The 15,115-nt window shown below is 41.3% G+C and overlaps 2 protein-coding genes across 2 annotated transcripts; one reads left to right on the top strand and one right to left on the bottom strand.

The window, feature by feature from the left end:
* Positions 1-3,688: 3,688 nt before the first annotated feature.
* On the bottom strand, positions 3,689-12,390 carry LOC115122451 (delta-aminolevulinic acid dehydratase-like). Its single transcript, XM_029651661.2, has 12 exons — positions 12,302-12,390; positions 11,367-11,489; positions 10,753-10,803; positions 9,449-9,545; positions 6,868-7,003; positions 6,679-6,762; positions 6,464-6,552; positions 6,231-6,286; positions 6,044-6,131; positions 5,847-5,933; positions 4,174-4,303; positions 3,689-4,075 (listed from the first exon to the last, which is right to left on the bottom strand). Exons 2-12 carry the CDS (start codon positions 11,480-11,482, stop codon positions 4,017-4,019), a joined length of 993 nt encoding a protein of 330 aa, XP_029507521.1. The 5' UTR covers positions 11,483-11,489; positions 12,302-12,390; the 3' UTR covers positions 3,689-4,016.
* On the top strand, positions 12,373-13,863 carry tmem203 (transmembrane protein 203). The gene is made up of 2 exons (XM_029651669.2): positions 12,373-12,460; positions 13,004-13,863. Exon 2 carries the CDS (start codon positions 13,305-13,307, stop codon positions 13,719-13,721), a length of 417 nt encoding a protein of 138 aa, XP_029507529.1. The 5' UTR covers positions 12,373-12,460; positions 13,004-13,304; the 3' UTR covers positions 13,722-13,863.
* The last annotated feature ends 1,252 nt before the right edge of the window (positions 13,864-15,115 follow it).

Here is a 15,115-nt window from a genome sequence, read left to right as displayed (position 1 = left end):
AACAAACAACCCCCTTTCTGTAAACATTAGATTGCTAGCTAAACCAAGGACTTGTTCTGTTTATAGGCGAATTGCTCTGGAATCCAAAACAGCAAAATACGCCATCTAAACGTGAATCGATTCTCATTGATTCTCGATTCTCAAACGTGAATCGGATTCTAATATCTCTACTTTCATATCACATCAAAATAATTGTACAAACGAAAAATATACACTTAATGTACACTGTTTTAATCGATTTTAACACAGTTGCAGCCGACATTATTTTCCAACGACAACCCGTTTGTGGTGTCCTTCTTCAGTTTACACACAGGTGTTGGGAGATGCATGTAACGTTAGTCCACTCTGTCTCCCGTAAACAAGCGCTGTAACATTGACATATGGCTGTGTGGGAACCATAAACCTACGTGTGTCAATTTAACCTGTTGTTTATTGAAAATTATTTATCGTTGATATTAAAGTTAAGGTCCTTATGCTTCAAAAACGGTACCGCATGTGATGCATGTTAATAATATCCGTCCGAGCGTCGGGGCTCTTAAACTCCCCATAGAAGACGTTTTCGCGTCGTCCAATGACTCTTATGTGTAACGTTAATAATATAAATTAGTATTGATCAAAGGCCTACTAGTTACATTACCGGCATCAACAATTAGCTATGTTCTACATACCTCCAACTAAAAATAACAGTAAAATTAAAACAGACAATATTCGTTACGGTTTGTTTTGAAATGTGTGATTAATATATTGAAAGCTACACATTTAGGGAAGCAAAACCTTTCAGCTCGCTAACTAAGTTAACGTTACCTAGCTAACGTTAAGCGATAGCAAGATAAGCTACAAGCTAACGTTAGCTGTCATACGTTCCTAAATGTAACTTTGCAAGTGTGTCCTTAAACATTAATGTAGCTATATCAATAACTACTCCCCCCCCAACATAAATTCGTATAATATGAAACCGTGAACCACCTGCCCGTGGACAATCTTTATGGAGACGAATCAAATGGCTAACAGGCGGTAGCTACTGTAGCTAGCGAACCAGGAAAAATGACAATGTTCTGCACCTGTATGACTCGATTGTAAAAAATAATAATCATGAAATCATAAATTCGGGTGGTTTGTGGTCACTAGTGACAAACGCGAGAAGTCTCCTGCCCCACATGTTATAGACCCGACAAGTGGATTTCAGAACACTCGCCATCTCATCAGAATGGTAAACCAGACATTAAAACCAGGGCTAAACCAATCAATTACATAGCAGTAATTGGTCGTTAGGGAATTATTGTGCACTATCAGAGAGGTTTATAAACACAAAACTAATAACAATAGTAAACAAATACACAATATATATTGTGTGTATAAAAGATGGGCCTACTCAATGTATTCTTGGGTAGAGGAAAATAGAATGAGCAAAAGCATGTATTTGTTGAAAATATTTGACAAAGAAATTTGTTGACAGTTTAGCAGAGTGAGTTTCCTCTGCATTATTCATACATAATTGCTGATGCAGGCATCTGTGATGATGAATGTTCTCTCATTGGCTTGTCTGTGCAGTCTGCACACACCTCCAACAGCTAGAGCACTTGCATAGAACTGAGCACCTTTCTTCAGCTCCTGTGACTGTACAAGCTACCTACCACAGCCCATATAGTCTATGACCAAGATCATCTTCTGAAGCCAACCCATGATGTGACTCATCTTCAGCGGTAAGAAAATTACAACATTATATAGCAAATAATTACAAGTCTAATATACCATAATTTACTCAATCTTTAACTAAAATCAAAATTGTACACATTATTCAATGAATGCAATAATTTACCATTTTCTAGAGTAATTCCTTTTCATGCTCATCAAAATAAGACACTTATAAGAGAATGGTTAGGATTTTTCTCAATTGGCCAAGGAGTTACAACTTGAAACCTGACAGGGGTGGTATCATTTTACCAGCCTGTCGCATAGCTTTGCTGGTTGCCCTTGTAGGGTAGACTAAAGTGCAGGATTGTATTGTGAATAATCAGAACTGTAATCTACTGTAAAGTTCTACTAATCTAACAAATTCACAACTACCTTATACACACAAATGTAAGGGATGAATAAGAATATGTACATTTAAATATATGGATGAGCGATAGCAGTGCGGCATAGGTAAGATGCAGTAGATGGTATGGAAAAGTGTATACATATGAGATGAGTAATGTAGGATATGTAAACATTATTAAAGTGGCATTATTTAAGGTGACTAGTGATACCTTTATTAAGTCCATTTATTAAAGTGGCCAGAGATGAGTCTGTATGTTGACAGCAGTCTGATGGCCTTGAGATAGAAGCTGTTTTTCAGTCTCTCGGTCCCAGCTTTGATGCACCTGTACTGACCTCGCCTTCTGGATGATAGCGGGGTGAACAGGCAGTGGCTCGGGTCATTGTTGTCCTTGATGATCTTTTGGCCTTCCTGTGACATCGGGTGCTGCAGGTGTCACAGAGGGCAGCTAGTTTGCCCCCTGTGATGCGTTGTACAGACCGCACTACCCTCTGGAGAGCCTTGCAGTTGAGGGCGGCGCAGTTGCCGTACATGGTGGTGATGACAGGATGCTCCCGATTGTGCATCATTTACAGATGACAAAAGATTGGCAGACAAAATAGAAAGCTTTGAAATTCACTGGAGTTAAAAAATATCTGTTCTCCCTAACGAAGAGCCCTAGTATAAAAGTAATAACAATGTAATGAACATAGGATGAGGAAAATACATGAAAGCACTGAAACAGACCCATACTGTAATATTGCACATTAAGAAATTGTGTCCCTTCTCAGCGCTGTCCTATGTGGCTGACAGCATAGTTTCCTGCTGCTGCCCCTCAGGAAAGATCAAATCAGCTACAGGTTGACAATACCAGCTCAGGGGTAAGTGTTTTGACCTGCCAAAATGTGTATGTCTAGTTTACATCCAGTTTCATGTGTCCTGTCAAATCTATGGGTGTGTGTAGGTATAGTAGCTGAGTAAAGCATGTTAAACTTCTACCTGTTTTTCTATTTTGCAGGGGAGGATGTGTGGACAGTCTTCAAAGCTGCACCTTCCAGTGAAAACCCTCCAGAAAATAAGATTCTCTCTTAGATGGCTATTTTAGAGAGGGACTAGGGGTAGGGTTTTTGTACTTTGAAAATGCATCCTTCCTTCAAGATTTCACTGATTAGTACAGAATTAGATAGTTCTGCATATGTCTAGCCGGTACTTTTCCTCTGTGCTTGTGATAATGACGACTTGTCTGTACACTCCTTGTTTGGGAGGTGGATATATCTGACAACACCCAAGTACAGAAAGTAACCAGCAGAGTCGAGTGCATCTGAACTGCAACCTATTTTGCTTTCATTATATTTAGTAAAATCTATGACAAACGTATTGAACAAAGTTATATGTAATTAAGAAAATGTTACTTGATGGAGCACATTTCAGACTTGATTGTAGCTTTATTGCTGTTATCTAACAAATCTCTATTTTCTGGGACAGGACCATTTACCCTGGTAAAAAAAGATCTTTACAGGTTTCTTGACCCAACCTTACAACCACTGCTAAATGTCAGTGCTAAAGCCAGAGCTATTACAGACGGCACAGAGCTATAAAAAGTCAAGGCCTATATTCGTCATACTCTATTTAGAAAACTATAGAATAGTAAATAATGCCCATAAAACAAAATCACAATCAACATATTTTATATTACCATTCTTTCATCTAACAGACAAACCCTTCAAAGCGAATTTGATACGCTTTACAAATGTGTCTACTAGCTCCAAGACTCCCACCTTTGGTGAGAATTAGTGGTTGCTGCACACAAAGAAAAAAAACAATATGACGTAACAATGTTATATAGAAAAATAAACTGTAAATTAATGTATGAAGATAGATTGCCTGTTCTCACATGTCAGTTTGAATAGACACCATTTGTCAGTGTAGGTCAGCCTTGCACAGCTAGGTAAAAAGGAGTTTGTCACATGATCATTCTTTATGTCCATCCTTCTGTCTGTTACTCTTTCAGCCAGGTGAGCAGTTGAGGTGTGTAGTAGGTGATGATGATGTCAGCACCTAGAGCAGGGGAAGAATATACAACTAGAGCAGTAGAACTCACTCTCTCTATAGAGAGCACTGTTCCTCCAGACCCAAATTCTCCCATCCCCTCTCACCTGCCCTGCGGAAGGCAGTCATAGACTCCAGTACAGCGGTGCGCAGGTCAAAAGCTCCAGCCTGGGCCCCATGCCACAGCATGGCAAACTCCCCTGACACATTATACACTGCCAGTGGGTGAGTGGGGTGCTGGAAAAGACCAGAGAAGGATGGTAAGAAAGCGATGGAGCAGATGAAACTATTGTGAAAGATAGTGAAAACATGTAAACTCAGCAAAAAAAGAAACATCTTCTCACTGTCAACTGCATTTATTTTCAGCAAACTTAACATGTGTACATATTTGTATGAACATAACAAGATTCAACAACTGAGACATAAACTGAACGAGTCCCACAGACATGTGACTAACAGAAATTGAATAATGTGTCCCTGCACAAGGGGGGGGGGGGGGGTGTTTTGACAAATCAAAAGTAATAGTCTGTATCTGGTGTGACCACTAGCTGCATTAAGTACTGCAGTGCATCTCCCCCTCATGGATTGCACCGGATTTGCCAGTTCTTGCTGTGAGATGTTACCCCACTTTTCCACCAAGGCACCTGCAAGTTCCCAGGCATTTCTGGGGGGGAATGGCCCTAGCCCTCACTCTCCGATCCAACAGGTCCCAGACGTACTCAATGGGATTGAGATCTGGGATCTTCACTGGCCATGGCAGAACACTGACATTCCTGTCTTGCAGGAAATCACACACAGAACAAGCAGTAGGGCTGGTGGCATGGTCATGCTGGAGGGTCATGTCAGGATGAGCCTGCAGGAAGGGTACCACATGAGGGAGGAGGAAGTCTTCCCTGTAACGCACAGCGTTGAGATTGCCTGCAATGACAACAAGCTCAGTCCGATGATGCTGTGACACACCGCCCCAGACCATGACAGACCCTCCACCTCCAAATTGATCCCGCTCCAAAGTACAGGCCTAAATGTAACACTCATTCCTTTGACGATAAATGTGAATCGGACCATCACCCCTGGTGAGCCAAAACCGCGACTCGTCAGTGAAGAGCATTTTTTGCCAGTCCTGTCTGGTCCAACGACAGTGGGTTTGTGCCCATTGGTGACGTTTTGACAGTTACAACAGGCCTACAAGCCCTCAGTCTAGCCTCTCTCAGCCTATTGCGGACAGTCTGAGCACTGATGGAGAGATTGTGCGTCCCTGTAGCGCTGTCTTAGGCATCTCACAGTACAGACATCGCAATTTATTGCCCTGGCCACATCTGCAGTCCTCATATCTCCTTGCAGCATGCCTAAGGGAAGTTCACGCAGATGAGCAGGGGCCCTGAGCATCTTTCTTTTGGTGTTTTTCCAGAGTCAGTAGAATTAGTTTCTTAACGACCGTTCCACAGGTGCATGTTCATTAATTATTTATGGTTCATTGAACAAGCATGGGAAACAGTGTTTAAACCCTTTACAGTGGAGATCTGTGAAGTTATTTGGATTTTTACGAATTATCTTTGAAAGACAGGGTCCTGAAAAAGGGCTGTTTCTTTTTTTGCTGAGTTCATGTTGTCAGAAGAGAAGCTAAAGAGGCAAGTTTTGTAGTCTTTATAGATAACTGATGAAAAGCTTGGATGTGAATTTAGTGTGGTGTGGTTATTTAGCTCAAACTATCAACACCACTCCCAGAGCCTGAAACACTGTTACCAGACAGAAAGGGGTTAATGAGGGAGAACATACTGACCTTGTCTTTGACCTCCCTCACTATGTCCAGATAGGGCAGTCCTGGCTTCACCATCAGCATATCTGCTCCCTCCTTGACATCTCTGTCCTGAGATAAAACCATAAACAAAACCTCAACCAGCTGGGTAAACAGAAGATCTCTGACACAAACACGATCTCCCCCTAATACACATGGACGGACTTCAGACACTTTCTTACCACAGCTCGTAGTGCCAGGCCCCTTGCACCGGAGGGCAGCTGATAACAGCGCCTATCTCCAAATGCTGGCTTGGACTGTGCTGCATCTCTACACACACGTAATAATAGATCTTAGAACATCTTGTCAAATGGTAACGCGTAAGTAATGCCTTTTCTGCCCATCTTAAGTTTTACAATCAATTGTTACCTGAAGGGACCATAGTAACAGGAAGCAAACTTGGCACTGTAACTCAGCACTGACACCTGAGGAGGAGGAGGAAATACATGTATTTTCTTGGACATTTTCGTTCAGGAAATTCTGCCTTTTAGCAAACGGCTTCCTTAATGAGGATTTCCTTAAGGCAAGTTTTCCTTTCCTTATTGAGTCCATATGAATATGCGTTCTATTTTTATGTACAAACTAGTGCTCCCATCTGTTACCTTGTTGCCCATGTCATTGGACATCAGTGAATGTTTGATAGCTCCCACTCGCCCATCCATCATATCAGAGGGTGCAATGATGTGACAGCCTGTACGAGACAAACAAGAGATCTTAAACTATTGACATGGGTATAAACAATAACAACATTGGTATTGATAAAGACTATTTTTAGAAGTGAGTAGAAAACAGAGGGGTGAGGAGTGAACAAACTCACCAGCGCGGGCATAGGCCAATGCCACTTCTGCCAAACGTTGGCAACTGGCACCATTGTCCAGAGTGCCATCCTCCCGCAAGATTCCTGAAGGAGAATCAGAGGGCAGTCTTATAACAATGTACTGTCAATCAAAAGGAATTATATTTGCATTAGTTTTAGACAAATGGAATGTGATTGACAGTGACTGACCACAGTGTCCATGTGAGGTGTAGGGACAGAGGCAGACGTCACAGGCCATCAGCAGGTCAGGGAAAAGAGACTTTATCTTCTTCACAGCCAACACAGCCGGAGTATTGTCTGTGTCTGCACCCGAACCTCTCTCATCCTGAGAGGATGACAAGGTGTGCAAGAAATCTGGCGTCAAGCCTTTTAAATACATACCAATCAGCATGACAGAGTGATCTCCAGCCTTGTCCTCGTCAACACTCACACCTGTGTTAACGAGAGAATCACTGACATTTTGTCAGCTGGTCCTTTTGTGGCAGGACTGAAATGCAGTGAAAATGTTTTTGGGGGATTCAGTTCATTTGCATGGCAAATAGGGACTTTGCAATTAATTGCAATTAATCTGATCACTCTTCACAACATTCTGGGGAATATGCAAATTGCCATCCTACAAACTGAGGCAGCAGACTTTGTGAAAATGTATATTTGTGTCATTCTCAAAACTTTTGGTCACGACTGTAGGCCTAGGACTATACATACTCTAAGCAGGGTTCATAAAGACATTGGCAAGCCAAATTCAAGGACTTTCAGGGACTTTTTCAAGCACTTCATTGTAATTTTTAAGGACCTCAGTGTTATACAATTGTATAATTTATATAAATTGTACATGTAGGGCTTAATATAGAACCCCCCCCAACACATTTTTTTGTTGCAGGTGTAACATGGAAAACAAAATGTATTTGTCATGTTATTTCATTACCTGATCATATTGTGAATAAGACCACTAGGCTTGTCATTATATCCAGAATATCCTACACAATTGTGCACAGTAAACTCTGTCCAATCTGTGGCACAAATACATAGACTCATTATCTTAACGCCTTCTCTGTTAAATCTAACGAGACCCTGCTGTCAATCAAGCAGACAACAACAGATGATCAATATCAATTCGCTAGGGATATTAGATCCAATGTGGATCCAGGCACAACTGTCTTCAACAATGTAAGGAATGAGACACCAAAATATTCGGGACATTCCTTGTGTACACCTTTTTTCCAGCACTTGGGCTGTTGTTGCATCACATGCACTATCACAACAGCTGTTCATCACATGACTGTCATTCTGACAATTCCTTCCTGGATCAGATGACATGTGAAAATTACACTGGTGTAACATCAAATGGACACAAATGCGCATCCAACAAGTATTATGCATAATTATTGAAGAACTAATTTAATGGCAGTATTGATTTAGGTTTTAAGTATCAAGGTAAGGTGACCCTTTTGGTTAGAAGCATTCGATTTTGCAATCGCCTACATCATTTATTTGATTTTCACCCCGTAACATAAGGAGAAAGAAACTAAATGTTACGTAGTTACACTGCATTTCTGAGTTACACAAAAACTGTCCAACAATTAGATCCAGGATTCTTAAAGGGTTCAAGTTCAATATCTAATTTAACTGATTAATGCATAATATTATATAACGACAATTTACACTGCCATAAATGCAAGGAAAGAAAAGTTGTTTTATGTCACACGATTTTAGACAAATCTGTCAAAACACCAACCATGATAAAAGGTTAAGCACAGGTTTTAAATCAACTTGTGAGTCGTATTCAATATAGATAGCCACAATCCCCCCATATCTTAATGTAATGACATGGGGGGGATGCTGATTATTATCAATGACTTATCAACAGCTGTAACAAGTTGTCCAGTGTAGGAAATCCTCACTGGTACCCTAGTTCATAGAAATACCTATATATACACACTAAACAAAAATATAAATGCAACATGCAACAATTTTACTGAGTTACAGTTCATATAAAGGAAATCAGTCCATTTAAATAAATTCATTAGGCCCTAATCTATGGATTTCACATGACTGGGCAGGGGTGCAGCCATGAGTTGGCTTGGGAGGACATAGGCCCACCCACTTGGAAACCAGGCTCACCCAATGGGGAGCCAGACCCAGCCAATCAGAATGAGTTTTCCTCCACAAAATGGCTTTATTACAGACAAATACTCCTCAGTTTCATCAGCTGTCCGGGTTGCTGGTCTCAGACGATACCACAGGTGAAAAAGCCGGATGTGGAGGTCCTGGGCTGGTGTGGTTACACATGGTCTGCGGTTGTGAGGCTGGTTGGAAGTACTCCCAAATTCTCTCCAATGACGTTGGAGGCGGCTTATGGTAGAGACATTAATATTAAATTCTCTGGTAACAGCTCTGGTGGACGTTCCTGCAGTCGGCATGAGAATTGCATGCTTCCTCAAAACTTGAGACATCTGTGTCATTGTGTTGTGTGACAAAACTGCACATTTTAGAGTGGCCTTTTATTGTCCCCAGCACAAGGTGCACCTATATAATTATCATGCTGTTTAAACAGCTTCTTGATATTACAGCACCTGTGAGGTGGATCGACTATCTCAGCAAATGAGAAATGCTCACTAACAGGGACGTAAACAAATATGTGCACAAAATTGGAGAGAATTTTTTTTTTGTCTGTATGGAACATTTCAGGGATCTTTTATTTCAGCTCATGGAACATGGAACACTTTACATGTCGCATTTATATTTTTGATACAGTATAGTTTACTGGTACCTTAGCTATTTTTGCAGGCACTCCGAAAATCAGCACACACTTCAAGCCCTTTTCCACAAGGGGGCGTAGCATGCCCTCCAGTTTATTCACTCCATATCTGAGAAGAGAAAAAAATAGATTGAGGGAGACACAGGGAATGGACAAACAACAAAGTGATATTTCAATACAACTTTGAGACAAGCAATTATATAGTGGCACTTCATTAGCAATGCATTGTGATGATTTTAGGCTATGGAGATCAAATACATGTTTTCTTGGGCAACAAACCAAATCAGTCTTAGTAAGTTAGATAACTGCCGAAGTCAGATAACTACCGGAGTGCCAAGTCTATGACAAATAGGCTTCTCAACAGTTTTTACCCCCAAGCCATAAGACTCCTGAACAGGTAATCAAATGGCTACCCGGACTATTTGCATTGTGTGCCCCCCCAACCCCTCTTTACGCTGCTGCTACTCTCTGTTTATCATATATAAATAGTCACTTTAACTATACATTCATGTACATACTACCTCAAATTGGGCTGACCAACCAGTGCTCCCGCACATTGGCTAACCGGGCTGTCTGCATTATGTCCCACCACTCATCATCATATACGCATAGTCACTTTAACCATATCTCATGTACATACTACCTCAATCAGCCTGACTAACCGGTGTCTGTATGTAGCCTCGCTACTTTTATAGCCTCGCTACTGTATAAAGTCTTGCTTCTGTTATTTTTCACTGTCTTTTTATTTCTTTACTTACCTATTGTTCACCTAATACCTTTTTTGGACTATTGGTTAGAGCCTGTAAGTAAGCATTTCACTGTAAGGTCTACACCTGTTGTATTCGGCGCACGTGACAAATAAACTTGGATTTGATTTGAACTATAGACACAGTATTTTCAACTCTGACACATAATAGTACCAAGGTTTAGGGCTCAGTATTGGTTTACAGCCTACTTTATTGTAACCAAATGGTACATGATAAGAGAGGGTTGTGAGGGACAAAAAGCTAATGGATTCTCTTCTTATCTTGGCCCAGTTGTTGGCTCTGGATCCACCCTGCCTCACAGTATTTATCTGGAGGTCACAGCCTTGCTCTCAATGGTCCCATCCCCCGCTCATTCTCACTCAATCAGATAGCCATGATAATTCTAATTGAAAGTATTTTTGTTTCAAAGTCATATGTTTTAAAATATGATTACAATACATGATACATTAATAGCACATTGGGGGTATTCAACTACTGTACCCAGCATAGATGAGCAATTATCATAGATGAGATTATAAACCAAATGAACAGGTCATCTGGAGTCATTACCTGGCCTGGCCAGGTAGACTAGCGATGGGCTCCACAGCATCAGGGCTGTCACTGTTGGAGAAAAGAACCAGAAAGCTGCCATGTCAGAAAAACACATAGCCACCCAAATATATACAGTACCAGTCCAAAGTTTAGACACACCTCATTCAAGGGTTTTTCTGTAATTTGACTATTTTCTACATTGTAGAATAATAGTGAAGACATCAAAACGATGAAATAACACATATGGAATCATATAGTAACCAAAAAAAAGAGTTAAACAAATCAAATGTTATATTTGAGATTCTTCAAAGTAGCCATCCTTTGCCTTGATGACAGCTTTGCACACTTGGCATTCTCTCAACCAGCTTCAAGAGGAATGCTTTTCCAGCAGTCTTGAAGGAGTTCCCACATATGCTCATTTTTAAAAACTTTTTCAAACATATGTGTTATTTCATAGTTTTATGTCTTCACTATTATTCTACAATGTGGAAAATTGCACAAATAAAGAAAAAGCCTTGAATGAGTTGGTGTGTACAAACTTCTCACTGGTACTGTACAGTTTACCTTACTTTGACATTTGTATCACAACATCAAGACATCCTAGTGTCTATGTGGTAGAGGAGAGACATTACGTGATGAAGATGGGGTAGATGAGGTTCTCAGGTCTCAAGTCTGAGGCACAGGTCTGCCAGTATCTGAGTGTTGGGTGGAAATAACCACTGTGGAGGAGAGACTCGACGGGTTGCATCTTTGCCCTGAGAGAGAGGAAGAGAGAGGTGTTTGACAATGGAACTTATATTCACGCCCACATTTCTGAGAGGCATTGGAATGAGAGAATGGTTTACACATTCACCCACATTAACTGACCAAGCATGCGTGAAACCCGACTTAAACGAAACAATTGGATGACCCTGAGTGACAGCAGTGATAAGGCTGGTTTTCACACAACGTGAGCAAGAGTGTTTGTTCACATTTATGAAAGCACATCCCAGATCCGTTTAATCATATAATTTAAAGATTTATTAACATGAAAAGGTCTACATCTATATTAAAATGGCTGATTTTATTCAAATAACCAGGTAATTATATTCGAATCAAATGGGTGGAGAGAGTCCGTCCATAATTCCTATTTTCTTAGGAACTATCCATAAGCACGCGGACTAGAGAAGCAAAATGCATGCTTTGACACCTGACATCAAAAGTTCACAGCTGGAAACGAGTAACGTTAAAGCGATACCTGACAACGATGGTTAAATGACTGATTTAGAAAGCAAGTTTACAATATTGTGCTTTATGACATACAACACCCACTATTAGTAATGATTAAGCTAAATCTGTTATTAAACAATAGGTTTAAAACAATTAAATGTAATGACAGAAAGCTAACTTCAATTTATTCGATCAAGAATCATGTGCTCCATACACCAAACGGCTTATAGCAAGCACACTTGCAACTCCTCCTGCTCATATTCTGCAGATGTATAATAACTTGTTCACCTTGCAACATCCAAAACGTAATTTATCAGCATAAACTAGCATACAACAAGGTTAATGTTCGTGTTCTTACCTTGTACAGTACGTCCTTGCTCATTGGCATTCGCTTGCACTAGTCTCACGCACTAACCGGCCACCGTAAATTCCGTGAATGTACAAGTTCTCGCGATTGCACACTATCTCAGTGAAGAAAGGAAAACATTACGAAAAAATCGGAACTCAATGGATTAAGGTAAAACCACAAACTGTTGTTAAAACCTTGTAATGTCATACAATAACCCCCATCAGTTCACACATGCAAAGAAGGAGAAATAGCTGTATGTGGTGATTGTAGCTAGCTAGTATGAGATGAAGAAGGGCTTCGCTAGGAGATTCTGTAGATAGCGAGCTAGCTCATTGACTGTAGCTCAGCTAACGTTATTTAGTTAACTATCCGAATAATCTGACAATACAACATCTGATCGGTTAACTACTAGACAGATATTACGTTATTCGTTTGCGATTTCAACTATCATCACTACCCTCGAACCATTGTATTTCTGAACGACACATCAGTTTCGTCTAGACTAACCTTACAGATTGAGATTGTAACAATGTTTGCAACTTTTGATACGTTTGTTTCAATCGACTTCACGCTTGTTACAATGTAATTTGGTAAAAGGGAACTGAAGAAAACAGTTATTGTCCCTGATGTTCAGTGTATGGCCATTTCAATAAATGGAAGTTACATTTTGTTGTCATGCTCTGAATAAAATATCTCTGTTTCTAAATAAAGGCAGAACACCTTGATTCTTTGAAGACATCCTCCACATGTGAAGCTCATCACTGGCTCACTGTATTCCGTCCTCTCTGCCCCCCACTGTCTTCAATGATGTAGATGAACTTTATCGTCTGTGCAGCAGTTCCTCTTCTATTGCCTTCTGTGGATTCCTGCCCAGATGTCCATGTCTCCTTTCCTTCACACTTTACCACCCTGAGTCTGGAACATCACCTCTCCTGAGTCGAACCAGTGACTATACCCCAGCTCATCCCTGGTTGAACAGTCCACCTGCGTCTACTTCCTCCACCTTAAGGCAATGCTGTTCTCTCTGCGGGAGCTGGTCCAATGGCTGGGCTTTGCCACTTTTGAGCTCTTCCTCCAACTGGGGGCTCTGCTGGTTTTCAGCGTGCTGGTAGCGCTACGGGCCGACTTCTTTGACCCTGGGATGAGCTGGTGGCTGGTCTTCATCCCTCTGTTTGCCGCTGATGGCCTCAGCACCTACTTCACAGCCATCGTGTCCATCCGGCTGTACCAGGAGAATGAGAAAAGGCTGGCAGTGCTGAGGCTGCTATGGGTGCTGACGGTGCTCAGCCTCAAGCTGGTGTGTGAGGTGCTGCTGTGCCAGAAGCTGGCAGAGCAGGAGCAGGCGCGCGATCTGTGGTTCGGTCTCATTGTCTCACCGCTCTTCATCCTCCTGCAGCTGCTGATGATTCGTGCCTGCCGCGTCAACTGAGGCCAGGGGCGGTTTTGTTTAGCAACAAAATCGATGCGTGCGCAACTATGGGGGGAAAAAAACCCAGACCGGGTTGGGCAAATTTGGTTGTGTATCAGCAGTTTTTCTCATGTTATGTCAGTCACTCAAATTATACCATGTCAGCTAACATTTTTTAGATTGGTAAATTAGTCTTGCCAGCTATTTAAATTTTGTCTAATTACCGACCAGGGGGGCCCCATTGATTTTGTTACTCACTCAGATATCATATTAAAAACGGCAAACATTTCTCTCCCTAAGGTAGAATGTGTAGAATATCAGGAAATTAGCTGTAAAACTGCATATTATTCCTTCCGCTGTCACGTTTTGCTTGCAAGGTAGGGGGGCAAAAGGTAGGGCCCCCAAAAGGTTAGGGCTGGCTCTTAAGGCATGTTGGGGCGGCAGGGTAGCCTAGTGGTTAGAGGGTTGGACAAGTAACCAAAAGGTTGCAAGATCAAATCTCCGAGCTGACAAAAATCTGTCCTACTGCCCCTGTTAACCCACTGTTCCTAGGCCGTCATTGAAAATAAGAATTTGTTCTTAACTGACTTGCCTAGTTAAATAAAGGTAATAAATAAAATGTGTGTGTCTGGATGTAAGGGGGACTGTATGGATGTAGGTACACAGATCTAGACCTCATGAGTTCAGAATTTTGTGACCCCCAAAGTTCTCCATCCCTGGCTTAGATTGTTGACAACATGTAAACTATATTTACTTTCAATGTTTATTGGAAACATAAATACATTTGCACAATGAGTACTTGCTGTCTCTCAAATACATTGTTGGTTAGCTAGCTAGCTAGCGAAAACACCTCTAAACAAGATATGACATCAATAAGAAGATACAAGCTGCAACGACCCACCTACCATTCCCCTCATGGCAGGTTCTTGTAAATGGTGGAGTTAATTTTGCATGGCCCCGGGTAGACGGAGGTCTTAAGTGAATTATCCTACCCACCTTGGGCACCGGGCCATGCAAAACGAAATTCACTATTATTGCTAGCTATCATAACAACCGCATGCATTCCGGGCCACATCGATGCGCTTGGATCACTTTCGTGACGTTGTGAGCCAACCCGTCTATACAGGTGGGTTGTTGTAATTAACAGACTATTGTCAGTGGACTAATGGCTGGAGATGAGGGTCATGTGTTTCCCCTCAGTTTCTGACCTCGTCTGAGGACAGTGTGACAGTGTTTCCATGCGCTTTGTCTGCATGGCTCTCCCATGAACATTGCTGCCTGTGGATAAAATGTATCGTATTTGATCTGTGTTATGGTCCTCTTGTTCAAGCATGGCCTAATTGTATCCTTCAAAGTGTAATTTAATTCCTAACGTGAAATGTGGTGCTGGGGAGGGATAATTGAAGTACTGTCTT

This window comes from Oncorhynchus nerka, linkage group LG4, assembly GCF_034236695.1.
Source record: "Oncorhynchus nerka isolate Pitt River linkage group LG4, Oner_Uvic_2.0, whole genome shotgun sequence".
Taxonomy (NCBI): domain Eukaryota; kingdom Metazoa; phylum Chordata; class Actinopteri; order Salmoniformes; family Salmonidae; genus Oncorhynchus; species Oncorhynchus nerka.
Note: the sequence above shows the minus strand (reverse complement) of the source record. Positions and strands in the feature narration are given on the sequence as shown.